Source organism: Caloenas nicobarica, chromosome 6, assembly GCF_036013445.1.
Source record: "Caloenas nicobarica isolate bCalNic1 chromosome 6, bCalNic1.hap1, whole genome shotgun sequence".
Classification (NCBI taxonomy): domain Eukaryota; kingdom Metazoa; phylum Chordata; class Aves; order Columbiformes; family Columbidae; genus Caloenas; species Caloenas nicobarica.
The window spans coordinates 5,001,071-5,028,305 of NC_088250.1; the positions used below are offsets into that span (position 1 = coordinate 5,001,071).

Genomic DNA, 27,235 nt, shown 5'->3' on the forward strand with positions numbered 1-27,235 from the left:
AAAACAATCTCGTTCTAAGCAGCTTGATTTTTTTTTTTTTATTATTTACTTGTATTGTGAACCTTGAGTGTGACCCAGACTCACGCTGTGCCAGGTGTTAACCGAACACAGAACAGCAAGTCCCCAAAACTTTAAATTTCTGACACTTGCACCTAGCAGTTCTTCAGTTCCTTTGCTGATCGGATTTTTTTGCTTTATAGTTCTTTCTGACAAATTTGCGTTCAATGTTCTTGTAATTGTAGTATGAAAGTGCTCCTCTCTGGGAGTTGGAGAAAATGAAGTATTTAGTTGTATTTATAGTGAGACTATGATTAATTCTGAAGTTGTGCTTAAGTTTCATGCTGAATTTGTGCCCACATGAGAATATCTGTTTTTGTGGTTTTCATGTTCTTGTAATTGGTAATATATTTTGAAATGCTCTTGCATGGTGCTGTAATTTTTTTACCTCCTGGTCTGTCTTTACTATCTGTGCTCATCTGACAAAATGTGAGTTTGTAAGAATACAGTGATGTTACAAACTTGTCCACTGCTATTGCTGTATTTTCTTTCTTTGTATCTTCAGCTCATTTCATTTCAGATTTATGGTTTCCATGTTTTTCCTTCATTGTGCTTTTGGATGTTTTTTATGTTGTGAAGAGCTGAACTGCAGGATCAGTGGATGGTATCCTGATCTGAAGTGTTGAGGACAAGTTGGTGCATGTGCTCCCATGCTTGGGAATCCACTTCACTGAGCCATGCAAAACAAGTGGGAGGATGATTCTTAATTTCTTTAGCTGTCTTCCTTTCTCTTTCCCCTACGGTAACTCTACCCAAGAATGGAATAATCTGAATTCCTACTTATTCTGAAATAGAACAGTGTTTCAACTGTTGATGTTTTGGGGACAGATAAGAAAAGTAAAATGTACCTGACTTGCTAATGCAATTAAAATCCCAGAACTTTTGTCTTTAATGACTTATCTGCTATGAATTACAACATTCCTGATAGTCTTTTTCGGAAAACTTTGTAGTAGCATAGGTCTGAGCATGCCCAGAAGCACAGGTTTTGTTCATTGTTTGCTTATGTTTTGCAGTTATGATTTTATTCATTCCTTCAGCAGAACAAATCTTGTTTTAATAAAAGACTGAATTTGCGTTTTTGTAGTTTCTTTATTCTTGAAGTAGAATTTAACTTGAAACCATTTGCTATAATTTGTTGTGGAAAGAACACTACAGAATGCTATGGAATAAGCTACTACTTTGAAGAAGGCCCGTCATAATTTAAACAGCTGTTCACAACCGTATGACATCTTGACCCAGTGAAGTCTTCTGGTGACTTGAGTGAAGCCAAGATTCACCCCATCCTATGGCAACTGGAGCACTGATGTCCTAGGATGGCATTGAAAAAGCACTGGATGTATTTGAGGTGTCTAATTGCATTTTGGCAGCAGGAAACCAAGACCCACCAACCACATGGTAAGCCAGATCCCCGCAGAGCTTACTCATCAACAGGTTTTTTTGGTTTTTGGTTTTTGGTTTTTGTTTTGTGGGGTTTTTTTTGTTTTTAATGTGCACTTAATAAATGAGGGCAGGGCTGCAAGTATTGTAATGTTAAGTACCTTTATGCAAAATGACTTGGCTTCTCTGTAATCGTAGGCCAAATCAGTCCTGATTATGATCTTCCAGTGCATGCAGAACTGTCTTCAAAGCTGTGTGCAAAAATACTTTTGAGAGATTTTTCTGGTAAAAAGATTACTAGAATACCTTGAACAATGGAATAACCCTGTGCGGAATACCTTGTTCTTTAGTAGTCATTTGCTGTTTGTAACAGTGCGTGTTCAATCCAGCGTGATCTTTTGCAGGAGTGGTACACACAGCAGATGGATCAGTTTGGATCAAGAAATTGCTGAAAGGCATAGGCGTATTGTTTCCTGAGGCTTCAATACATCATAAAATTTCAGGACGTGCTTTGCAGTTTTCAGCTCGTACTTGAAGGTAGTTATGTATTATGTAGTTGGCTGAATAAAGTTACCACTGTGCTTTCAAATAATAATTCATCAAAGACATAATATATTGTTCACCCATCTAAATATTTAGTTATAAACTAGCCAAATTTTAAGTCTGGCAATTGCATTGTTCATGGGAAATGTGAGCAATTAATGATATGCTTATAGAATGTCAAGTACAATGGAGATCCAGTTTTGGCTGGAATATTTGAGAGTTATGATGAAATTAGTAACATGGTTTTAGTTGGTTTTGGATTCATTGGAGCTATTAATATTAGTAGTTTGCACAAAGTTACTGTGTTTCTGTGGTACTGGAAGTCATAATTTTTCTTGAAGTGCAGAAACACTGTTTTTGATGAAATGTATAAACACAGATCATTACTACAGTGTATGTCATTTAACAGTGTCAGTGATTCTACACCCAGGCTTTTTCTTTGTTGGTGTTCCTTCCTTAAGGAAAATTGAAGAACAGTTCTTCCCAAATATTAGCATCCATAAATAGGTTTTTAACTCTCTGACACCCTCAAAATTGTACTTTCGTGTGCTAAAGCTGGTCAGCTCTTATTTGTTGTGTCATATTGTGTTAATGTTGGCACTGGTGCAACTGAAAATGTTGGTTATAGCTTACTTAGTCATTATTAATATTATACAAGCAAGTTGCAGAATGAAAGTATACCCTTGCTAGCTCATGCAGGGAGCTTAGACACTGGCTGCTGGCCTGGAGATCGTGCTGTAGGAAAGAAGAGTGTATGTGACGCGTCCCTTTGTGGATGCAATGCGTGTGCCTGACTTGCTTTTCATTACACTGAAGTTTGAACGTGAAGAGGGAGGTAGAAGTGAGGAGTAAGACTTGAAGATGTAGTATAGATTGTAACTAGACCAATGAATATTTAGTTTTGGTTCTTTTTTTTCAGTATTTATCTCTGTGTTTTCTGAACCTTTGCAAAATCCATCCATTTCCTGGGGTCGTTCAGCTCAGATTCCATCATTCTTTCTCCTAGTATTTTGCTTTTATTTGCTTGATACATGGATAATATTTCTCTTTTTGATCCTTTCAGCTACTGCTAAGAGGGGAAAATTATTATAAAAAAATCACGCGCTACTACTTTGAAGTCTAGGGGGAACAGTTATAAGGTAGTATGTGGCTACCAGGAGATTTCTCCAAAAACTGAAAGGAGCCCTGTTCAGTTGTCCAAATGATGATGGAGGCACTTGTGCTTTTCTTTTTAATGGCCGTAGACTCATTCTACATACAATTAAAAACTGACCTTTTGAGAAAAGATATTTTATGGATTTCCAGCCTGTTCTAGCAAATTAAAATGTTCTGAGTTACGGCAAATACACTGTAGTTTTGATTGAATCCGGGGTCAGGATAATGATGGAGTCAAAGTCAGCGTGTTTTCACCTGCCACAATTAGTTAATGTTCATACAGCACTTTTTGTGGGTGTAAAGAACTCTTAAGTGTTCAATATCATCAAGAATTATCTTCTATATTCTTGTTTTATTTGTTGGCGTTCCATGCTTTTTGTGAAATGTGTTGGTAAGCACAATATTTTTTCTCCTTAGAGCTTAAAAGAGAATACAAATTATATTTTACATATTTTTATTTCCAGTTTTACAGAGACACTATGCTTTTTCTGTGCTTAGCAAATTTTTTTTTCCTCCCTTACACTCCATTTTAAAACAAGAATTCATCTGCAATGCAGAGTTCTCCATCTTTATTTTCTCAGAGTAGCGTGTGATGAGTGTCTTTTGGCTGGATCATGAATATAGTTTCATGTGATTATGTACTTATTGCCTATGTCTTCATAGACATATCTGCCTTTTCATGGAAGCTGTAAGGGGGGGCCAAGCATCCACACCTGTCTGTCTTTAGTCTTGTTTTACTGCCTTCCCCATTCTTTTCAAGCTCCCTAGTGCAGCCACTGGATCAACTCTTCTATTTTCCTTTGTTTCGTTTAACTCTAGAGTATGTTGGAAAACAAAAGTTTTTAATTCATAGAAAAAAAAAAAAAAAGGGTCGAAAGTCCATTTTCAACCAGTCTTTCCCCTAGGAGACTCACATTCGTTTGTGTATGGGGGTAAACAACAAAAATCTTGACAGTTGTATTTTGGCAAGCCTTGTGTACCCTCGTCTCTATCTTTCTGATTGGTTTACTTTGCTTTGTGTCCAATATTTTGTTCTAACTGGTTTAGTATTAATTTGATTTTAAAAATATTTTACAAATGTAGCATTGAGGGTAACATGCTGTGGCATATTTCTTCTGAGCTTTTTCAGGCTGTGAGGTTTTTGTTGCTTTTTCTCGTTTCTTTTGTATATTCTCTCTGAATGAATCAGTTCCATTGTCATCAGTTTGTATGAACCTCACTAAATTCTTGAATTACATCTGAAGAGAGGGGAGAGACAGGAGCTTGCAAGTCATTCAGACTCCTCTGGAAACTTAATGTAAATATTTATGTTGTGGTGGGTTTGGGTTTTTTTTTTCCCCTCCTTTCTTCAGCACTGTTTTAAAGAGCCGCATGTGCTTGACAGTCAAAATGCTCAGGCTGCCAGTGGATTTGAAAGGGTAGAGTTGTGAAATGCAACCACAAGTTGACTCTTGTTTTTACTTTTCATGTTTCTAACACTTAGAAGTGAAAAGGACTATCACTTATCTCAGTCTCAAGTTTGTACTTTCAAGGAATTTTTTTTTTCTAAATGATGAATTCTGATGGTATTTGTATACTAGGTGTGGATGCTACCGTGGGTTTTTCTTTTTATTTAAAGTACGTTTTTAACGCACTTGATGTAAGTGAAGATCATACAGCATCTCAGAATTCTAGAGATCATTTTGTAAGCAGTGTGTGGGAGGACACGTGCTCTTTTTCAGCCTTAATGCACATGGAATTTTTCTCTTGTGATTGCAAAATACATGGGTGAACTACGCTGAAAATTTAATGTTGGCAAAGTATTAAGGGGCAGGAAACACTGTTCTTGATTTAAAAAAATGTTGCATGTAGCATAAAAGGCCTTTATGGCATTCACTGGTGATACCGAGGTTTTATCCATCCGTAATTCGTGCATGCGCTGGGCTTATTTGTCAGCTAGAAAGTGTTTCATTGAAAGATGGGTCTGAAACAAATCATGTCGAAGTAACTGAGATTTTTTTGGGAAGTTTCGATGTGGATCCTAACTTTGCAGTTTGAATACATTCATTTAATACATATAATACAAACTTTAGAATTGCTATATCCGCTCCACTCAAGTGAGGGCAATAGAGCATCCATCTAGTAAGTCAGATCCCAGATCATTTAAGAGAAAACCCACAAGCTTCTGTCAGTTCAAGGGGACCAACTTCTGAGCTTCAACAGACATCCCAAAGGTTTTGTGCTGTTTCAGAGCCAGAATGCTGCAGGTATAGCAGAATATTCATCCTCATCGTTGGGCCAAAATCAACTAGTGTGAATGCAAAAACCTCCAGTGACAGAAATGAGCATGGATCAGGCCCCAAAGAGGATGTGCCGTGCCTGTTCATTTGACTTAAATATATGAATTATTTTGCTATACAGTTATCAATAATGATAAAGCTTTACAACTACAGGAAGCAGTAATTTTCACATGAGTATACCTGCCTTGTATCCAAATACCCAAGAAGGTTGGTTGCATTAGAGTTCCTTACCTGCTGCTTCAAATTAAGAATCTATTTACCTTGCTTTTCTTCAGTGGCTTGCATATTGGATAACATAAAATCAAAGACTGCTTCCTATAGCTCTGCCTTGAGCCAAAATGCTGGTTTTTCCTGCATTCTTAACTGGTGTTTTGACAGCTTGTGTCATAACACAGGCGACTGCACAGACATTCTTCTCCTGGCTGTGCAGCTGCCTCAGGCAGGCTGACTATAGCTTGGGTTTTATGAGTGGTATGTCAAAGCCATCTATTTATAAACCAAATTAGAAAATGCCTTGGAACTGTAATTTTTCATTCAGGCTTCACTTTCAGCTATTCAAAGGCTCAGTATTCCATATTCATAGATTTGGTTATAAAATGCAACTTGTCTGAAAAATAATGCATTAAGCAAAACAAAAAGAACCCTGTTAAATTAATCAAACTTTTGAGTATAGATATCAGTCGTAAAACATTTTAAAATATTTTTATACCTTTACCTGCAAGGTGAAATGTGAAGGATGTAGGGATGCACTAACCAAATAAAGAAAACACATATTTATTTTTTCCCTTTTCCATAATTTCCAATTAGCTGTTATTCTTGAAAATATTTAATGATAAACTGGTATTATGCTTGTTTTAAAGGTTGGAAAAGTGAGGTGAGGTGCTTAAGAGAAACACTTAAAACACATTCACTAGTTTTTACCCTCTCCAGTTTCAAACCAAGATACGCACTGACTGACTTTGAGAGGTTTGAATGGCCTGGATGCTGGTCCAAGTCTTTGCTAGATATTTATGAGGATCAGGCCCTAGGTAACCTGAAATGAATATCAATAAAAACAGCATTCAGTATAAATGGAGATGCGTGATAATGTGGGCATAAGCAACCTTCCAGAATCCAAAAAGAAATGCAAATGAATAACTGATAGTTACCCACAGGCAGGTGATGCTAGCAGTCTATGCAAATGATTTTGGAAGTGTTTTCTTTGTAAAATAATAGTCCTCTCTCACAGATTAATCTCCTATAACCAAGCACTTTCTTTAAATATAAACGGCTCTGTGCCGCTTTTAGAACACTCAGATTACTTTGTTAAATTATTAACCAGTTTTTATCATTAGTAGGGGGGGCTTTATAGAAAAGAGAACAGGATCTTACTGGTTATTTTAAAAATGTGACGATGTGAGGGCTTGTACTTCTGACAAGGCTCATGAAACATATCAGCTGTTGTATGGATTTTAGAGGTATTATAAAAATTAGAGAGAAAATATTCTTTTTAGGTGTAAAGCTCCATCTAGGTTTGGGCCTACAGTGTGTTTTATGTTCTGCTTCTGCAATCAGTGGATACTGAGGCCGCTCAGCAGCTCTTGGTAAGTTTTCATCATATTTCAGGATCCAGCTAGTAGGCTAAGAATATTGAAGCAGGGGGAAGGCTGGTATTTAAATCTTAATTTATTGGTAAGCATTTTCTGCTTTGACAGAAGATATGGGTTGGCAATAGGCTATATGTCATTTTCTCTCTTCTGCTTCTTATTTGCATTAAGGGCTGCAGGTAGAGAAGCAGTGAAGTCCTATTTTGCTTGAAGGCCTGAGAGGAGGAAGGTCCACCTGTAGGGGTATAGCTGGTGGATTGCTGTGGTTTAAATATTAGGAAGTCCTCCCTCCCAAGCTCTTCATGAGCATCCTGGAGGATACCAATGTACCTGCTACCCAGCAGTTCCAAATCCTGGGCAAGCAGAATAGGGTCAGGCATAGAGAAGTGTCTGTAGTGATGTCTGCCAGCTTCTGAGCAGCTCAGCTTCTGGAAAGACATAGATCCTTCAGAGCTGGAGCTACATCCTCCTTGGTAGACAACTGAAAACAAAACAAGTCTCTTTTGCTCCAGACTGCAATGAAACACAATGCAAGAATATGTCAAAATCCACAAGAAAATTGAATTACCTTTCTGCAGAGTACAACTTATCTGTTGTTGTAACTGAAAATACTTTGAAAGATGGTATAACAAATGAGAGTTGAAAGAACATGGGTGTTGCTTCCTCCTAGGCTCTACAGCATTATTTTATCCAAATAAATTTTGAAGTCTCTGGTTTAGGTCTTACATGCCTGTTCCAAACTTCTTATTCAGCCACTTAATCACATATCTGCTAACCAAGTGTGGATATCATGAAGCTGATTTGTGAAATCTCTGAGAACTTGCTTTATACGGCCATTTTTAAAAATTTCAGATCCAATAACTGTGTCTGCTTATGCTGTGCATTTCCACTTCTTTTTGCACTGTGCAAAACCAGATTTTATTTTCGATGGAAGATTGCTAAGTTTCAAAATTGTATATGGATATATGCTTCGTGTAGTTTATATGGCAAAATGCTCTTCTGACATTGGCAAAGCATATTCAGCAGATGGCTGGGGAGAGTCCAGTCCTCTCCCTCCTGGCACAAGGTCTGCAAATTACTGCATGGCTTGAGCAAAGGGCCTTCTAGATATTTAGCCGCCTTTCATATTGGGGCAGAAATGTCTGCTGGGGAAGGTGATGGAAAGATCTCCATCCTTGAGGACATCTTTACTGTAAAAATGAAAAAAAGTAAGAAAACTCTACTACCTCCAAATGTTAACTGGAAAAGCAACAGGGCTTGCTGTCAGCCTAATTCAAAACCCACCAGGGATTGTGCTGGGTGGAGGTTGAATTTGGCAGGGTAAATGGGAAGAGATGGCAGCTGCTTCCATCAAAACAGTCAATTTTCGGGGGAGGCAGCAAAGGATCTTTGTCCTGACACAGCCATCTGAGACCTGTGAAAGATGTGGTGTGAGGGTCACTGGATAAACATTTGGCACTTCTTGTCTCATTTTTTGTGGTTCCATTGAAGTGACAATGCAGCATTGCAGCAGAGGAGCCAGAAAGAGGCCCAGGAAAGATGCTGCATGCCTGAGATGGGAAAAGTGCTTAATGAAACCAAAGACACTGCACCATGAAAGCAACCCAGAGAGCTCCTGTACTTCCAAAGCTGTTCAAAGAGAGGAGGCACCCCTAATGCTGACCCGAACCCTTCATTTGCAGGTACCTCGATTCCAACAGTGCCATGATGGGAAGACAAGGAATGGAAAAGACAAAAGGATACAGTGCTTGCCCTGGCACTCAGACCTGGCTGTCCTTACCCATTTGCTTTGACCACCGAGCCCTTTTCTGCCCATCAGCAGGGCTATGAGTGTGGAGTGTGACCTGGCTGCAACCACAAGTCCACTGTGGGGGCTGCTGGTGCCTGATCTGGCTGGCAGCAGGGAGCCGGGGAATTTGGAGAGGTGTTGACCAGCATCTTCACCCAGCAGTGAGGTTTCCTCCAAAGAAGAGACTGGAGATGGCAATAGGGACAGAGAAGGAGCTTGGTGCCTGACCCACATACCTACCCGTGAGTGTGTGGTGGGGAGGGACCCAATCACCTGGGGGCCTCCTCGTCTTTGGTGGCCTTTGCTGGAAATACAGGGTGAAACACAGCAGGACTTGGGCATGATGCTTGGCCCTTTTCCCGGCACTCTCTTGGCATCTTTTACCCAGGGACTTCCTCTGCAAAGATGACCCTTGTGAAACAACCCCCACCATCCCTGCCCTAGCCTGTCCCCAGAAGGTAGATGCCACATGGTGACCCAGCTGCTGGAGAGACAGCAGTTATGTCCTCTTCTTATCTCTTCTGCAGCAGTAAGTCAACTGGAAGGATCTCCCTGCCCACAGGTTGTGTGGGCAATACTGACCAGTTTTGGCTGATGTGGAGGCATCACCCAAAAATAATTCCAAAGGGAAGATAATGATAAACCTGATATCTGTGCTTTTTAGAAGTTAATTTTACCACCTGCTACTCTGACATACCAGCTGCTAAAGCTTCTGTGCTGACTCTTTTCACTTGCCACTAGAAGGTCTCTCTTCCATTCACAGCGATACTGGTGGAGTTGCTCTTGGGGTCCATTGCTCCTGGCTTGTGTTGCTGCTGCTGGGGGCCCTGTGAGGTCCAGCACCAGAACCATGGTAGGAGCAGCTGTGAGGCAAATGGGACGGTTCAAGCCATGCTAGCAAGCTGGGAAATATGCTATCTGCATGCTCAGAGCGCGTTCACCTGCTGTGTGAGCACGTTATTTCCTGAGTGACCTAGTTTTATGAATAAAAAAGTCTTCCCTCTTTACAGCAACAGAGAATTTTATTAATGTTTGCCACTATAAGGAAAAGGTTAGTGTGTCTTAATTTTACTAGGATACTTTAAAACCTATAAGATTTTTAGGGAAGTTAGGAGATAGGACTGACAGCTGATCACAAGCGATGTGCACACTTCTTGAAATGAGTCTGTAGGGATGACTCAGGCTTGGCAGCCCAACAAAAGATGTTCCCTCTGTAAAACAGTTACATCTGAAAATGTATGACTGTTCCTTCATTGCTCTCTTGGAGGGAAAAAAAAAAAATGCTAGGATGATCATGAATATTTTAAATTGGAGCTCTGCAGTTCAGCTGCATGACAGCTCGAATAAGCCAAATAACATTTTATACCCTGACTGGATAAGCACATTAGTGCTTCCAGCACAGATTCTAGTTTTGGCTCTTCAACTCATTGGCTTTACACATGTGTCTGGAACCAAAAAGGGTTCCAGAGACCAGTTTTTAAATGTCACTTTAAACCTATTAATGTACTTACCTAAGCCTAGACTGAGGGCTATTACCGTATGGCCACATCTGTAAGAGCTGACTCTTTTCTGGTGTCGGGATTTAATAAATACAAAGCATCTTTCCCTGTAGCCCAGCAGCAAAGAAGAGGTACCATGTGAGCTCTGCCCAGTAATTCGACTCTCTGAAAGGAACACTTAAAAAAAGCAATAAAGGCAAATTTAGGGTTGCTGTACTGCTGAAGACGGGATCACAGAGAATCCAATTTCATGTGAAAAGTCTGAAAAGTCTTTGTTGGTATCCACACTTAGAAACAAGGGAGAGGTTTCAAGTGTGGGAGCTCCTGGGTGGTAACCGGTGCTATTTTACACTGGTCTGGGTAGTGCACTGCAGTACAGAGTGGGAAAGTCAAGTTTAAAACAATGTGGGCCAACAAAATAGGGTGACTCTTTAGCCATCATAACACAAGCTGACATTTTGAACTGTACTGTTGAGTTGTCCACCTTACTTAAGCAGAAATAGCAGAAAGCATGGGTTTCTTGTGGTTACAAGAATGCAAAGTAATGCAAAGAGATGATACAACCCTGATTGCATTGCTTTCATTCTAAGCATGACTTTTTAAATTAGTGATGCTCCTTGTCCATATCCATTCATCTCTTGTTATTTCCCCCATAAAGACTGTAGGTGGTATATTGTTGTGACTGTTATATTGCTTGAACAGTCACTGAATCAATGGGTGACTGTGGCTGTTTAGAAACAGTTTTCTACAAGGAATGTCCATCTATAAGCAGAATGAGGAAAGAGACACTTCTTGTGCTCAGCAGGATTTCTCTGGTAAATGGAAGTTTTATTGATTATGCACCTGTATTGGAAAGTAACATAAATTTTGGGATGGGGCTAAAATAATATAAAAAAATGAAGGCAGGAAAACACTGTCCAGTGGGAAGAGCCTTGGGGTCTGCAGAGGCCAGATTGTCCTTTGGCCTGTACAGTTCATCTGCTTTGCACCTTTGGGCATGTTCCCCTGCTCTTTAATGTTTCAATCCACCAGGCTCTACCAGTTGAAGCGTATTCATTTATTTAATTATTAAGTTATTTTGCACTTCAACCTCCATATGCAGTATCAGCACATGAGAACAGTAATAAAAATGAAAAATAATTCAAGTTTCTGTTACTAAATTCTTTATTTTTCAGCTCCACAATCCAAGTTTTGTGTATGCATTTGTTATGGAAAGAGGTTTTGGTCTGAAACCCAATTTAATCAGAGGTGAGATTTCTTTTGGTTCTTGCTCAGGCACTTGATGCTTGTAAAGCTTTAATTATCAGCAAACCAGTCCCTTTCAGCTACAAGTAGGAGTAGCTAATTTCCTGGACCTGCTTACAATAAGCAAACATTTGCTTCTGCAAGTTAATGCATTCCTATGTTTTTCTTAATATTTGTGTGAAATTCTTTAATGGTGATAGTGTATTGGTGTAACTAAACCTTATATGGAGGTGTGAACTGCTTTTTGGTGATGTTCTGGCATCATTATGCATTAAAGCCTTTGGTTTCTCAAAGCAACAGTCTTGAGAAAGGTAGTATGGGGTTTCTGGTGCTCACATGTAAAAAATGGGATGAAAAGCAGGAGAACTGAAGGATGTTTAAAGTTGGAGCATTTCTCAGCCACAGATATGGATGGAATTTAAGACAGAAGAGCAAAATAATTCTCCATAAGAAGCAGATTCATAAGTAATAAAAGTTATTTTTGAAGTATGGGGTTTGAAAAATAAACATGTTATTGGGGGGTAGTATAGGAAAACTAGTGCTTTTTCAATCATGTATGTATGCTACAAAGATACTCCAGGTAGGATAAAATAATGCTGCTTTAATTTCCAAGGAAGTCTTTAAAAAATGCTACATTTCCATAGTAACAACAAATAATAATGTGTGTTTAAACTTCTAGTTAACTAGTGGGATAAGCAGCTCCAGAAAATCACAGGGAACATATGCAGATAGAGAAATAATAAGATCTTTGAAGGGTGACTAAGTGTGAGTTCATGTGGGCGAGAGGAAGAATGGAAGCAGCGGGGTAAAGGGCATCATTTCACATCCCCCAAGTGTGGGTTCTCGACATGAAAATCCACATGGTCAGGCTGTGTGTGGCTCCTGCGGGTGTGAGAGAGGAGTATCCACTTCCATGGTTGTGAGGACTTGGGGGTTTTTTTTGTGCTCCAGAGATTTGTGGCTGACATTTTTGTCCAGAAAATGAGCAAAAAGACTGAGGGGTGCATACCACATCAGGAAAGATTGTTTGGGTCTTATTTGTGTTTGTACCAAGCTGACAAAGCAGCAGAAATGATCCCCTGAAGTATTTGCTGAGTCTGGTAAACTAGTAAAATATTATCGGGCCTGTGATTCTTTCTGTGCTTTGGGAGATTGAAAATTTACTGGCACTTCCTTAGGAAGTAAAAATCCGCTCAAGCAATTAAGAGCAAAAGTTATGCAAAGTAATCACAGGGTTCTGTGCGCAATTTTGATGGAATGTTACAAAGCAACTATGTTGATGTTACCAGATGCTGTCTTTGGCAGCTGGGTTGTGAGAATCACCAAAGCTGCAAGTGACCTCTAAAATTTGACAATCTGTAGGTCCAGACAGGGAGAAGCTGAAAGAGGACTTTCTTTGGTTGTATATCAAACTTGTAAGGAAACTAGTTTAGAAGGTCTTTGTTGGGGGGGATAATATCAAACCAATCTGTGATCCACATCCAACACTGAAAGCTGTTTATGCGACAAGAATGTATTTTAGTAACTCGAATATGTTGGGACATAGTGCAAAACTTTGATAATACTTTGCACTGATTTTTTTTTTTCTTAAAAATTCAGGCCATGATGGTTGAATATTTTAGGCTCTCTAGAGGGACTGGTGCCAAATTCTAGACACATCCTCAAGTAGGAATCTTTCAGGATAGTGTGTTTTGTGTCTGATTCATCCCTAAGCCTAATTAGGGAAGGAGCAGGGAAACTGGTCCAAGTTTGTCTGTGGAGAAAAGGCAAAACGCCTAATTGGATATAGCAGGGTTTGTGGGTTTTTTTCCCTATTTTGTAGAGCTGCATTTTATGGAAATGCCAGGATTTTCCCCATCTGACTAACACTGCTGCTTCTTGGCATTTTTACCTACCTTTTATAGCACAGGATGACAGGAGTGATGGCAGCAGCATCAGCACAGGTCTCTCTGCTGAATGCAAGACTGTGTAGAAGGCAAGAGTCTGTAGAAGTCTCTCACCTGAGCAGCAGCCTCAGTACCTGTAAATTATTGGAAGAATATTTTTTTAATTTTTATTTTTGGGTGTACATAAGAAAAACAGCCATAACACCTTTAAATGCTGCATGTCCTTGCCCAGTGAACCAGCTTCCAAGTAGTAGTAGCTGTAGGTAGGTGAGGTTTAGTAGCTTGAGCGCACGTCTTCCTGGCATGGCCAAAGTCCTTCTGCTTCACAGGCTAATGCAGTGCTTGCTATTCTGGTTATTTCTGTGCCGAAGATAACATCCTTTATGTTTTCAACTACAGTTTCATGAAATTTTTACCCATCACTTGGGCTTAGATGCTGTAAGCACTGAGAGTCTGGCTGTTTCTACCAGCAGGGGGAACGAACCAATAATGCTGGTGCCGGCACAAGAACAAATGGGTTTCTGTTAGGCATGAATAAATTTAGGCTGGGGAGTAGGAGGATTTACTTAGTGATTCTAACAATGAACTTCTGGAACAGCCTCCCAGTGGTAGTAGAAGGGCAAAAAGCCCAATTACTTTTAAATGCAAGGTATAAAAGGAAATGTGTGATGGAATAGCCAGTGGTATCTGGGGGCTGGTCTTGATGACTCAAGAGATCCCTTGCAGCTTTTTTTCCCCCCGTGCAGGTGCAAGTGGGTCACGGAACGAGTGGTGATATCTTCCCCCTCCTCTGCAAAGCACAAGCATCACTGGAATATCTGCAATCTGGCTATTTTAAAACCTACCACTTGGAAGTATTTGATCAGCTGTGGCAAGTCCTTGGGATAAGAACATGTATTTAGTTTGAAGGAAATATAAATCAAAGTACATATTTAAGAAAGATTTCCCCTGCCACCCCATCTTACTTTCTTGACATTGTTTTTACATTTGAACATTTCACTAAGAGTGAAGCAAGCTAGCAAGGAGCAGGCTGATGTCGCAGCCGCAGTTGGAAGTGTTTGCTTATTAGAAGAGCAGCATCTTTTTTTTCTGCTGGTGGCATATGTTTTATTTGCTAAGTATATCCATATCAGAACAGCTGACATGTTCTAGATAGCATCACTGACTAGCATGTTTCTGCTGCTTCTCCATGTCTTTATTAATAAATTAGACAATATGGTGAATAATTGGAGCCTTTAGTATCATAATATTTCCATTGACGGCAAAAATACCTCGCTGCAGTATCTCGATTACTTTCTTCACTTGAATTTACCATTAATGTTTCACAATGATGAGGGGAGGGGGCTGGCAAGTATATCCTAATTACCGTGTATATTCTAACCTGTAGTGCTGGAACATACAGTACTCAGAAAAGAGTTAATTTGTGTAGTACTACTGGCGAGAGAAGTAGCTAATGATAATGTACATGCAGAGCTTGGCAAAAAGTGATAGCTCTGATGGAAAAGTGGCGTTTTTACTGTATTCCGTTTTATAACATTGCTGTGTTTAAAATGGTATTGTGTCCAGTATTGTACATTATTCCACTAATGTACGTGGTAGAGAAAGCTGAGTGTAGGGCTTTGTTGAACTACAGACTAAGTAGCAGGAGAAAGCTCTTCCCCTGAAGAGTATGAGGGTGAAGTAAAGAAGATGGAAAAGTGAAGAGCAAGGGAAACCCTGTTCTGTTAGATCTACAGTTTGGAAAGTGATACTTGCTTCAGAAGAATCTAGAGCCACAGCTGTTTTCTGAATCAGTCTTACGTGTTTGTTGAATTATGACATTTGCACTTTTCCCCCTAGTTGTTAAAACGTATTTAAAGAAGCTAAAAGAAACACAATAAATGAAAAGTACTTATTTTTCTGACCAAATGCTGGGTTGCTGCTGTGCTGTTAGGTGGTAAGACGTGTAGCAAGAGATGGTCACATTATAAAAACTAACAAGCAGCCCTTCGTATAGAAATATTCCCTTTCACAGTAATGACTGAGGAACTCTTTGACAATGGATGAATGTGGAGATTGAGTTTTCAAATGTGTGATTAAAAAAAAAAAAGTTAATGCAATGCATTGTTCATTGCAATTCCCAGGTTTCTTCTAAGTATGAATTACCCATACTTACAGTGCATATGATATAAAGTAAGGAAATATGAGTGGCGTGAAGTTTCAGTACAGCTTTCTTCTTAGCTGTTAACCCCCTGCTGAGAAGCAGAGAATGGCCACCAGTTTCTTTTGCATGGGAATTACAGGTTGTGTGGATTAGTTGGCGCGTAACATCGTTGTTCAATGTCCCCTAATTATCACTTTTTAGACCTGCTGTTCTCTTGTACCCCTCCTAGAGCTGTTTTATTTCTTCTGTTGTTTACAGCACTGGATGACTTATTTGCTATTGCAAATCAAAAGGAAATTTCTCTAACAGATCTGTCATTTTGTGCTGTGTCTGTACAGTAGGACCTTGGCCTATAGCTGAGCCTGCTAGTAATATGAATAAATAATAATTATACTTGACTACAGCACTCACCTGATAGCAGAGTTCAGCAGCAGCTGCTTCTACTCTGCTCTTTGAGCTGACTGTTCCCTATCACATTATACCTTTGGTCACCCAAGGCCAGTCTTGATTTACCCAGCTGGTATCACCTGTTATTATCAAAGCAACTATGCTCGTCTTCCTATGCTTAACCTCCTGTTAAACTGAGTGTTTGATATTGTGGTTTCCTCTTCCGTAATGATCATTGCTATTGTAAACTTGGTAGCCAGTGTTCCTATGCCGTCCTTGCAAACGCTGTTTTATAAATTAGTTATCCATGTTTGCATCTCCTGAACTTATCTCCTTCATCTGCAACAGTAATGTTCCTCTTTCTATTAAACTGGTGTACACTTTGTCTGATGAATATCCAGGAATGCCCCACCTGCTCATTTATGGGACCTAACTGGATTCTTGAAACAAGTATTACTGTTGCAATACAGAAATTTTCTGTATTTCCTAGTAAGACACAGTCTTGTGCTCACCTAGCAAGGTAACTATTATTTATGCCTTGGTAAGAAGCAAGTTATTTAAAAACTCATTCTACATAGGGACTTCCCCAAGTCAAGCGATATGCTGACTTTTTTCTTTCCTCAGGTGATATAGGAAAAAGGCATTTGATTGTGTTGGAAGGTTGTACCTTTACCACTGGGTTAACAGAGCCTGGACTAACGTTTCCACTGGATACAGATGTTGCTATGATAATCCACGCTTCTAGTATTTTATTTTCAGACATCTACAGGGCAATCTATCTGGGGTTATTTCATAGTATCTTTCAAAGGTGAAAACAGGTATTTTTTTTAAAAAAAAAGCAGCTGTTATTCCTTGTGGGGTGTTTCATCTTGAGCTGATGATGCTCTGTGAACTGCACATGACCATCTGAAGATTTGTAGCAGGTTTATGAAACACAGCTTGAGTTACGTGTCCATCTGGGAAGGAGAGACCAGGCGTGTCTGCTTCAGATGGTTATTCAGGTGATTATTTCTACTGCAGCCTTTTACATAAGTTAAAAGAACTTCAGGAAATCTTTGCCCTAGATAATGATTGCCTCTTTCTGCAAAGGTTATTTTCTCCCTTCAAAATCTGGACAGCAAAAATAAGAGCTGATTGTTTCAGAGAGCAGGTGTTTCTAGCATTCATTGTTGCTAGACTTGTTTGTTTGCTGTGTGGTGGAAGTCAGTTTCTGGTTTTTTTTTTTATGATATGATCATTCTATTCTTTTGTTCTTTGCTCCTAAAATATTTTTTAAAAAATTTATTTATTTTGGATCTATATGCACTGACATAACTGGTCCTTTGATCTGTTTATGGGGAGAAGCAGGAGCTGCTGTTGGTTGAAATGTTCTAGTGATGTCTAATAATAAGGAACAGCTGGGCTACATGGGGCTGCATGGAAAGTGACTGGGAATGTGAGCATCAAGGAACACCATTTTACATAGAAGACTGGTACAGCTTTCTCCCTAGATCCAGACATCAGAGGAATCCTAAGGTACGTTTTCTGTTATTTTTCACACCTGGTCATCTTGATGGTCTGTATATTTTGTGTGTTTGTCTGCTGTTGAATGCTCAGATTTTGAGCTTCCACAAGTAGCATCTATTTGACCAGCATGAGAATTCTGAATTAGTGGGGTTTTTTTTAAAGTAATAACCCTACTGCTATATGAAGTAGTCTGTATGGTAATGACTTGCAAAACTGCTTATACTTTCTAAATTAACAGTGATAATGAATTCGGGCTGGAATCTAAAGAAAATTATGTGAAGCAGAGAAAATTCCTATGTTTCTGGAAATCCATGTGGTATGCAGACTTGGATTAGAAGGAATAAGCTGACAAATAAAAAGCGATATCCAGATGAAAAAGGAGAAACATCTTTATTTCCTCAGCAGTGAGGCCTGCACCAAAACACAACGTATCTATTCTTGGGTATTGAAGTCTGCTGGGCAAAATGTGCACTAAGAACTCAATATCTAAACCTGTCTCTGAACTCAGCTTCCAGGTTTTCTGTCTCCCAAAGCCATGGAACGCATACAAAGCAGCAGATTAATCTTCTTGTATCTCTTTGAAGTTATTTTTATCTTTGCAAATATTCTTCCTATTGGTGGTTCACCTCAGGCAGGCTGGACTGAAGCAGAAGAGATACTCGCTGTACAGAAATGCACTAATACTTCTTTCTGTTTGTGTTCCAGTCTTGTTTATTGTACGTGTGCATTTTCTGTGTCAATATCTGTATATTTTTGGTAATATTTGGTTCTCACGTCCACAACTGCTTCATGGCAGGTTGGCTGCAGTCAGTAAGGATAAGCAGGTCACAGGGACTAAAGAAGACAACAAGGGGGGAGGACTGAATCTTTAATGTAAAACAAAGTCTCTTTGAACTAGTCCTGGATTACATAGTGATACCTATATTTAAAAAGTTCATCTAGGGGGAAGATTAGACAAAGAGCCAGGAATCTATATTCTAAATAGATCAATAAGGGGATTGTTAAAATTAGATGAATGACATAGGTAGACTGAGGCAGGTGTTGGGTAGTCTGTAAACCCTGAAGTACCCAACCAACAGGGAACAGGGGAGGGAATTTGTGGCTGGGATTTGGGTGGCATATAAGCAGGTGCTTTTTGCCCTGTTATGTATGCCTGCCTTTAGGTAGAACACCTGGTCTTGCAAAATCATTAATAAAACATGCTTTGGTGAGGGATCCTGCCTGGGCCTATTTATATTGGCAAAGTGATTGTTTTCTACAACCTGTGGCTGCTGCTTCATGTCTCCAAAGCCTCTTCCAAGTCTTGCTTAGGGCTGCCACTTTTAAAAGTTATTTCAGCCTGCGTGAAGTTCTTAAAACAATTTGAAAATTCCCGAATTCCCCTTCTTGCCATTGCGTATGCTGCAGGAGGAGGTTTCTCTGTGTTACCCCAGTTGGGAAATCATGTGCTCGCTCTCCCTCCCCGCCCACCCCAGGTGCAAGTTCAACCCCGCTGTTGCTTGTCGGGGCCCGGCCCCGGTGCGCACCCGAGGGCTGCGGGGGAAGGGAGGGGACACGGACACGACGCCCCCGAGCCGGGCGGCGGCCGCCGTGGGCCGAGGTCGGCGCGCATGCGCTGTGCCGCGGCGCTGGTGGGGTGAGGTGAAAGGGAAGGCGCGCGCGCGCCGCTGCCCGCCCGCCCTCGCGCTGAGGTAACGGTCCCTGTAACGGCGGAGAGAGGAGCCAGACGGGCGGCAGCCGCCGGGAGGAGCCGCTGTGAGGTGCCGCTCGTCTCCTTCCCTCCGCCCCACGGGCACAGCCCGTTGCGGGGTGAAGGCGCCGCGCTGCCCCCCGGGCCGTCCGGCCGCCCCCCCGCGCCGCCCCGGGGCGCTATGAGCCATGAAGCCGCCCGGCAGCATCTCCCTGCGGCAGCCTCGCTGCGGCCGCCGCCTCGCCGCCGCCTGCCGCCCTGCGCTGCTGCCGCTCCTCGGCCGCCTCGTCTCGCTGCTCCTGCTCCTCCACGGCTCCTCCTGCCCCCGGGCTGCGGCGGCCGCCGGTGGGTATGAGGGGATGTGTGCGGGAGAAGTGGGCCGTCGCTCGGGTCCCTTCCTCCCCTATCCCTAGGGGGATGAACCCCGGTCACATCTGTTTCCCCTGAACGATTTCATCCTCCGCCCTTTTGTGTACATGTGTGTTTCAGCGTAGAGAAAAACAGCGCTCAGAACAGGTTCCCTTGGCTGGCTTGCTTCCAGAAATAGATAAACGCGAGGCTTCCCCCTTTGATCTTCCGAATCCAGCGCTGCAGTGGTTTAGGTAGATTGTGTGCGTAGAAATACGCGGGTGAGGTATGCGACAAAAACAGGCTGAGGGGGGTTTGGGTGCGTTAGGATGCGTGTGTGCGGGGATCTGACTGCAAAGCAGGTTGGTTTGGGGCTGGATTTTTGTCTGTGCTTTTGTTTGTCTGCTTTTGATTGCACGTAGGTGACATGTGGAACGCTTAATATAGCCGTTTCGTGCATCATGTTGTTGCTGTTCTTGTTACATTGTTGATTTCCTGTATCTTGCAATTTTAACGGGGAAGGATGCAGGATTTCATCCGAAAAGCTGCCACTGAAGAAAAGGGCTCTTGTGAAAGTTAAAAGAGAGAGGTAGAGAACTTCCTTTTATGTAAAGGGAATTGACTGGCATTCCGTGTGCATGGACTCTGAATTCGGTTTGTCTCAGGAACATGGGGAGTATTCTTAGCCTCTTGCAGATGTGTATTTGTGTTTTTGTGAATGTGTGTCTTTGAGAAAGAACAGAACTCAGTTATCAAAGAGAGTGTAGGAGGTAACTACATAACTACATATCCATTAGAATATTTATAATCCATGACCACATATGAAACTGTATATGCATTTAAATAAATCATGTTATTTCTGAGACCATTTCATGTGTGAAAAATGAGTCAAATCTAGCTCAATGAGTAAGCTATCTTTTCGTTTGCCTGAGTGATTAATAAAACGTTAGAATACTGCAAGCTAAATATGTAGCTTTTTATGGAAATAAACACATTCTGTCATATAATTTATGGCTGGCATTTCTTTGTTCCTCAGACCTCCATTGGAATGAAACGGCAGGCACTATAGAAGGAGCCTTGGCAGATGAAGAGAGTATATTTCAACAGAATAAAAGCAGTAACAGTAAAAATAACAGCTACAGCAATGCAATCCAGAAAGAAATCACACTGCCTTCAAGACTAATCTATTACATCAACAGAGACTCCGAAACCCCTTACCATGTCCTGGATACGAGGGCAAGGCACCAGCAGAAACATGACAAGGTAGGGTAAAAAGGGGCTCATCTGCAGAATTTTTGAAACAGTAATATGTGACGTGAAACTGTGTTTGAATGTTTTATTTTATAGATCTTCAAGACTTAACGATGGTCCTTGCCACCATTTTTTAGGAAGTAAAGGAGGACATGTAATTAAATGAGAATGTGATTTCCCTTGTGTTAATTTAAAAATAATTATTTTGAATTTCAGTATGGTACAGAAGCTGAACTGTAGATAAAACAAATGGGAATTATGCAAAGTTGACTTGTCTGATCAGCGTAGATTCTGGTGTCTTAACTTACAGTATGCCATCATCAACAAAATACTTCTTCCAGCTCTAGGCTGCAGAAATGTCTGCATAGGGAGTTTCTTTAGAATCCTGAATTTACAGCAGGAGTTACTTGACTTTGAATGTATTGTGCACTACCTAATAAATACATGATTGGTTTCCTGCCAGTGTGTTACCAGTGAAGACCACTGTAAAGTGTTACCAGTTTTTGTCAAATAATACCTGCATTTTTCATTTTTAATGACAAGATCTAATATTTCATTTTGTATAGATGCAGACAGTATTTTTTTTCTGAAATTGCATAGAATTGAATGAACTTGGATTTTTATGAAATAATTTGGTGAAGTACACCTATTCTAGACTATATTACTTAGGAGTCACCCCTTAAAATGATTCCACCTTATTTTTATAATTTTTTTATTTAAAAAATATTTTCTTCCCACAGATTTAAAAAAAAATGAAGGTAAAGATGGTTTGTATAGAAAGAGATTGCCATGGTAGAGCAGAGAGACAGCAAAGCAGATCAGTGTGCATGATCTTACTGAAGGACTTAGCTATAATGGAGTTCCTACTATTGAACTGCATTTCTTTTAAAATTTTAGAAAGCAAATTTATTATGCATTATATGCACTTATGTTGATATTGATTATGTGCCACCTTAGATGTGGAATTAATAAGGAGACACTGTATAATCTTTGGAAAAAAATGAGATAGTTGTATGGTTTTTATGTTTTCATGGGAAGAAAGGTTGCTTCCTAGCTTATTGAACTTGGGATGCCAAAATGTGCCTTTGCATGCATCTAAATACACCGGTATCTTATGGATGGCACAGAAAAACTGGTTGGTGGAAACTCGAGCTACTTAAGAGGTTACTACCTTGAGAACTAACACTCCTTTAAAGCGAGACTACTCTTTGAAGTAAAGTTAAAGGTTAGGGACTTTCTGTTCTCCTCTTTGGAGAAGGGTGTGGGAAGGAAGGGATTTGCAAGTGCAGACCTGCCTTTGAAAATAGTGCTTCCTCCCTGTTTCTATGGAAGTTTTTTTTTTTTTTTTTCTTGGGAATCCACAGGGGAGAATGTGTGCCAATCTCTTACCCAGCATTCCCCCAAGAACATTGCTGCTATTGCCTATCCTTCCTATGCCCTGCCTTATCTCTACCTGTTGGGGGAAAGCTCTGCAGAAATCAGTGCTGACAGAATTGGTATTGATTTCTTTGCTGCTGAGTGTTGTGTAAAGTGGATCTTCTTTCTACTCACTGTGTCCCTTTTAAGCACAGGGAACGCTAACATTGCAGTTTTTCCCCACAGAAGGGTTCTTTAAGCTTGGTTCTTTGCGGAGGGTGACACTATGTTGACTTCATTTGGCTGGCATGAAACTTCTATTGCTTTGGTCCATTTAATGGAAGGAAAGGATTGATTATGTTCCTTGTCTGGATGGATTTTTGCACGTCTTGCTTCTACAACGCCCCCCCTCAACTTGCATGAATTAATTCCTTTGCCCTTCCATCTATTTTACCAATAATAAAAATATTTTGGTTATTTTGTTCTGTTTAACATTCACTATAATAATCTCTGTAGAGCAATAACTGGGGGAGTGGGGTGTGGGGAGTCTGCCTAGGATGTAAAAGGAAAACAACCCATAAAACAACCAGAATGCAAATGGATTGTGAAAGGTGCAAGAGGTTGTGGTTTGGTGGTGTGGTTGGTTTGTTTGGTTGAGGGGAGTATTTTTTAATACTTGCTTTAATCCTTTCCCAGAATTAAAATAAATGCTATATTGTAATAAATCTTACTTGCGAGATTTTGCTGTTTCCCACATTGTTAACAAAAGAAAATAACCAGAATACCGTTACAGTTCAGTAAAGAAAGAAATCTATATTTAGGATTGAGTTTTAGCCTGTGAAAAAACATAAAGACAAATATGATGGCCTTATACACCGTGGACAGTTGAGGAAGAAAAATACAATTTTTAAATTTTTTTACTGTTCTTGGAACCATACATTCTTTAATCTGTATTTTCTGTCAGCCTTAATATACCACTTATAGGCATTTCATGTAGATATGTTCCCTGCTATTCAGTAGACCTCTTTCTGTGGAACATCATTATAATGGCTAGAAGATTATAAGCTATTTGGATATTCTGTGGGATTTGGCCTGAATACCTCAGAAATGCTGAGTCACTATAAGGAGAGGGGAAGAGTAAAAGAAATCGCGTGCATGTGGGAAGAGGTAAAGCTGGAGAAATATAATTCTGTAAAAATGATTTAAAGTATTTTATTTTTTAAAGTCCCTTCCTAGAAGTAAGAGTCTGCAACCTTCTTCATGAAATGTAGGTAGAAATGAAGAACTGAAGGAGAAAACAGCTTACCAGAGAGTCAAACGTTTAAATAATAAATTGCTTTCTTAGCACTGATCCTCTTTATCCCCTTTTGAATTTGGTGAAACACCATCATAATGAAAGGGTGTATATGATTTAAACTGTTGGTAGAACCTCTTTCATTTCCTCTTATTTTTCAAAGAAGCTTTTTCTCACCGTTGAAAAAAAGGAATGTTCACCATAGTTTTCACTAAGTGAAGTGGTCTGTCTCCAAGGTGGACAGAGTTCTAGAGTACAATCTGTTTTCTTGTCCTCTAAAAAAAGCATATGTTAAATACTTAGTGCTTGAAGAGTCTAAAATCTGCATACCTATTTCCTCATAGTCAAATTAAGGCTAGCTTGTTTTGAGTTCTTCTGAAGCTATTTTTAGTGTGAAATGATTCAAAATTAGCGTCTGTTTATAAAAACACACTGAAGATAACAAGAATCCTTAAACTTGCTGAAGAGGTCTGAGTCATCTGTCGTCTGTGGCTCTATCTTTCTAAACTTCTGCAGATGGAGGTAGTGTTTTGAATGAACTGATACTCTCTTTATTGAACCAAATGATTGTTTTGATTCATTTTTGCGCACCGCATAGACTAGATTGTTAGGCCTTACGGTGGCCAGTGGGGGGAAAAAAATCTCGCAACACAAGATGTGAGATCTCAACATAATAGGATTGCCAGAGAATGTTATGTTTTCTGCTATGTTGCCCTGCTTTAAAGGTTGAGATACAGTCTGTCTCAGTCCTTTACGCAACTATGGTATGTAGCATACAAAAGTTGACAGGGAAAACATCCTTAAGATGAAAGGAAAACAACCGTATCACAGCCATTGCAAAGGAGGTCATACTGAAGGAAAAGCAGGTCTGTTTTGTAAAATATAAAAGATCATGGCTAATAATCTCTCAAGAGGTGACATCGTGTGAATTCTTAATAAAATCCAGATAAAAATCTGATGCTTTAATTATTGTCTTTCTTGCCTATCTTAGGCCAGGTCTTCACTTTCAATCCCCAATGCAATGAAAACTGATCAGAATAATGAATGAACTTCATGTGGCTTATGTGTATGAGTTAAGACTGTTGGAGAATCTTTGTAGTATTTCAGCTGGCTTTGCATTTTTTCAGCATTTTCTGTGATGCAGCTTGAATTTACACTACTTGCATATAGATGAGTTTGTGTACTTTGTCTTTCTGTTCTATATTGAGTTTATATTAATGCAGAAGGCTTGTCCGTACTTTACGTCTTCAGTAGTTACTAACAGGAGGGTTGAAATTTGGTTTCCTATCTTTGGTTCTGGGAGTAGGACGACATCTTCCTTATGCCATCTTCTCCTCAAGTAGATCTACTTCTTGGATTCCTAGCTGAAATGTGGGTCACAATACTTCTAAAACTTTTAAAATCCTATTTTAAAATATATTTCTGGGTCCTCTGATGACTTTCGAGTGATAACCTGTGAAAGGTTTAAGTTGCTAAGTGTTAGATAGTGCAACAAATGCACTTGTTAGGCCGTGTTCTGAAACTAAAAGAAAAAATGTTTCTAGGTTTTCTAGCATTTGTGAGAAGCTGGGTACTGCAGGAAAGTGGTCCAACATATGGATGTGCTACTTTGTAGAGTCTTGCAAATAAAACCCTGAAAGGAATATGGTTTTAGAGGCCAACGTCACTACAGGCAGGTATCTAAGTATTGGTATGTTGGGAGAGAATGGCGTTTTCTGGCCCTGGTGTTAAAAGAGCAACAGCAGGATTGCTTTAAGAGGTAGGCCCGAGCCTTTGTTCACATGCTGACAAGTATGTTTTCCAAACACTAAAGAAGGATGGCTTCTGTATGAAGTCTGAGGATGGGCAAACAAGCTAAAAGAAGAGTAAGGAAATAATATATAGGATGTCACATTGATTTGTGACAAAACTTGTACTATTATTAGAATGAAGGTCTAGATCAAAAATGTTTTAATGGTGTAAATCGAAATCTGCCTTGGGTTTCTAATTCCAAAATGGGAGTGATAAAGCCCCTTGCTCAGCTACTGAAATAAGAGGCAGCTTTGTCCATTATTTTAGTCAGCAGAACTGTATGCAAAGCCCAATTTCTAAAAGTAATGAGTTTGTCGTTTGGAGATTGTAATCTGTATGAATATAGCAAAAGACGCGTAGGTACTATTAGTCAGTTAAATAATGCTGTTGCTTTTGTTTAGACTTGTGTCTTAGTATTTTTGAAGGTGTAACGCATTATCGCATTTGGCATAGTTTTACTCTGAAGAAAGTAAAACCAATACGTAATAATACTTTACTTTTGGTGATGATGATTGTAAAATTCCAGAAAGTCTGGGAAAAGTGAATGATGGACAAATGCTGCCCAAGCACAATAACGAAAATTAAAGCATTCAAGTTGTGACACGGATTAGTAGAACTGAGCTTACAGTTACAGCTTTCTAGTCCATTTTTAGCTTGAAACTTACAGTAAGCTAATGACTGACTGGAAGACACTGGAATTCTTTATGCATATGGATTTTTAGCTTGGAAAAAATTGTGAGAGCTACTGCTTTGCACAAGTGGCTACCGAACTCTGGGAATGTCCCTAGTATAAAGAATCTCTTATTACAGTGACTATGCTCATAATCTAAGCTTCCAGAACACTGAGAAAATACTTCCCCCCCCCCCCTGGAATTTGGGTTTGACAGCAGGAAAAAATTTAAAGACTCAGACCCTCCTTCAACCTGCTCCTCTATATATCATCAGTAAGTCTTTGCTGCAGAAAAACTTTATGTAACTTTGCAGCTTTGCCATTGGAGTAGCTTATAGCTGTTGAAACGGGAGCCTCTGCAGAGGTTTTTGGATGATAAACAAACATGTACAGAGGAACTTGTTCTCCTGCTTATGTAAGTAAAGAATACTCATGCAGATGTAACCACATGTATGTATGCAAGTGGTGCAAGAAGGTGATGTATTTTTCCTGTGAAAAGACATGGTAAGTTCTTTAGCCCATATGTGTTGTTCAAACTGTGTGCTAACCTACATTATATTCTTGTTTGAATATGTATTTCTATGCCAATCAGAACACTGTATTTCAGTTTATACTTCAGGCATTGTATTACACAGTAGCTGATAGAAGAATACTATGAAATGGTAAGCTGTATAACAGAATTCCACAGAGGTGTTTCTGAAATATTGCCTCTGATCATGCTGGTATATGATGGCTGTAAAGGTGAAAACACCTGGTGACAACTCACTGGTAGCTTTCTGTGCTAACTTGTTACAGGGAAAATGTCAGTTTCAGGATTAAATACTTTAATCTCATTACCTTCACCTGAGTTCTGGTTTATGGTTTTCACAGGTGGTTATCAATAGATAATTAAACTGGTTTAACAAAATCTATATTTTGCTGCAGTAGTGGTGTATCACATTCACCTGAATTCAAAAGAGTGGTTTTGCTAAACTGCAGGGATTTGAAATGCAGTGTTCTTTTTGTAGCCAATGGTTTGAGCCAAGTTTGGTGGAGGACGTGCCCTGCTGTGGGGTAGAAAACCAGCATCAGCTGCTTTGCAGTGATTGCTTATTTGTACAGGCTGTGTCTGTTAAGTGAGGCACAGTAATAGATGGCAAGTGGTGTTTCTATATACAGAAGTAATTGTTTTCAGAAATAGCAATGATATTGTATCTAATCCTACAAGATGAGCTTTTCCTTATGATATTGTAGACTAAGAATACAGGTTACTTTAAATAATTTTAAATTGCAGAAAGATGAAGAATATGTGGTTGGCTTAGAAACTTAAAGGATGATATATATGTATCAGCGAATTGTCTTGATTGGACAAAAGAAAAGCTATGGCAGATCAGACTAGATGTG

At 39.8% G+C, this 27,235-nt stretch overlaps 1 protein-coding gene across 2 annotated transcripts in view; it reads left to right on the forward strand.

Annotated features, from left to right (window-relative positions):
• Positions 1-19,099: 19,099 nt before the first annotated feature.
• The window catches only part of ADAM23 (ADAM metallopeptidase domain 23), a 72,032-nt gene continuing 63,896 nt past the window's right edge, over positions 19,100-27,235 (forward strand). For both annotated transcript variants that reach the window (XM_065637132.1, XM_065637133.1), the window contains exons 1-2: positions 19,100-19,487; positions 20,527-20,753. In XM_065637132.1, the coding sequence (XP_065493204.1) occupies positions 19,331-19,487; positions 20,527-20,753 (384 nt within the window). In that variant the 5' untranslated portion in view covers positions 19,100-19,330. The remainder of the gene's footprint in view (positions 19,488-20,526; positions 20,754-27,235) is intronic.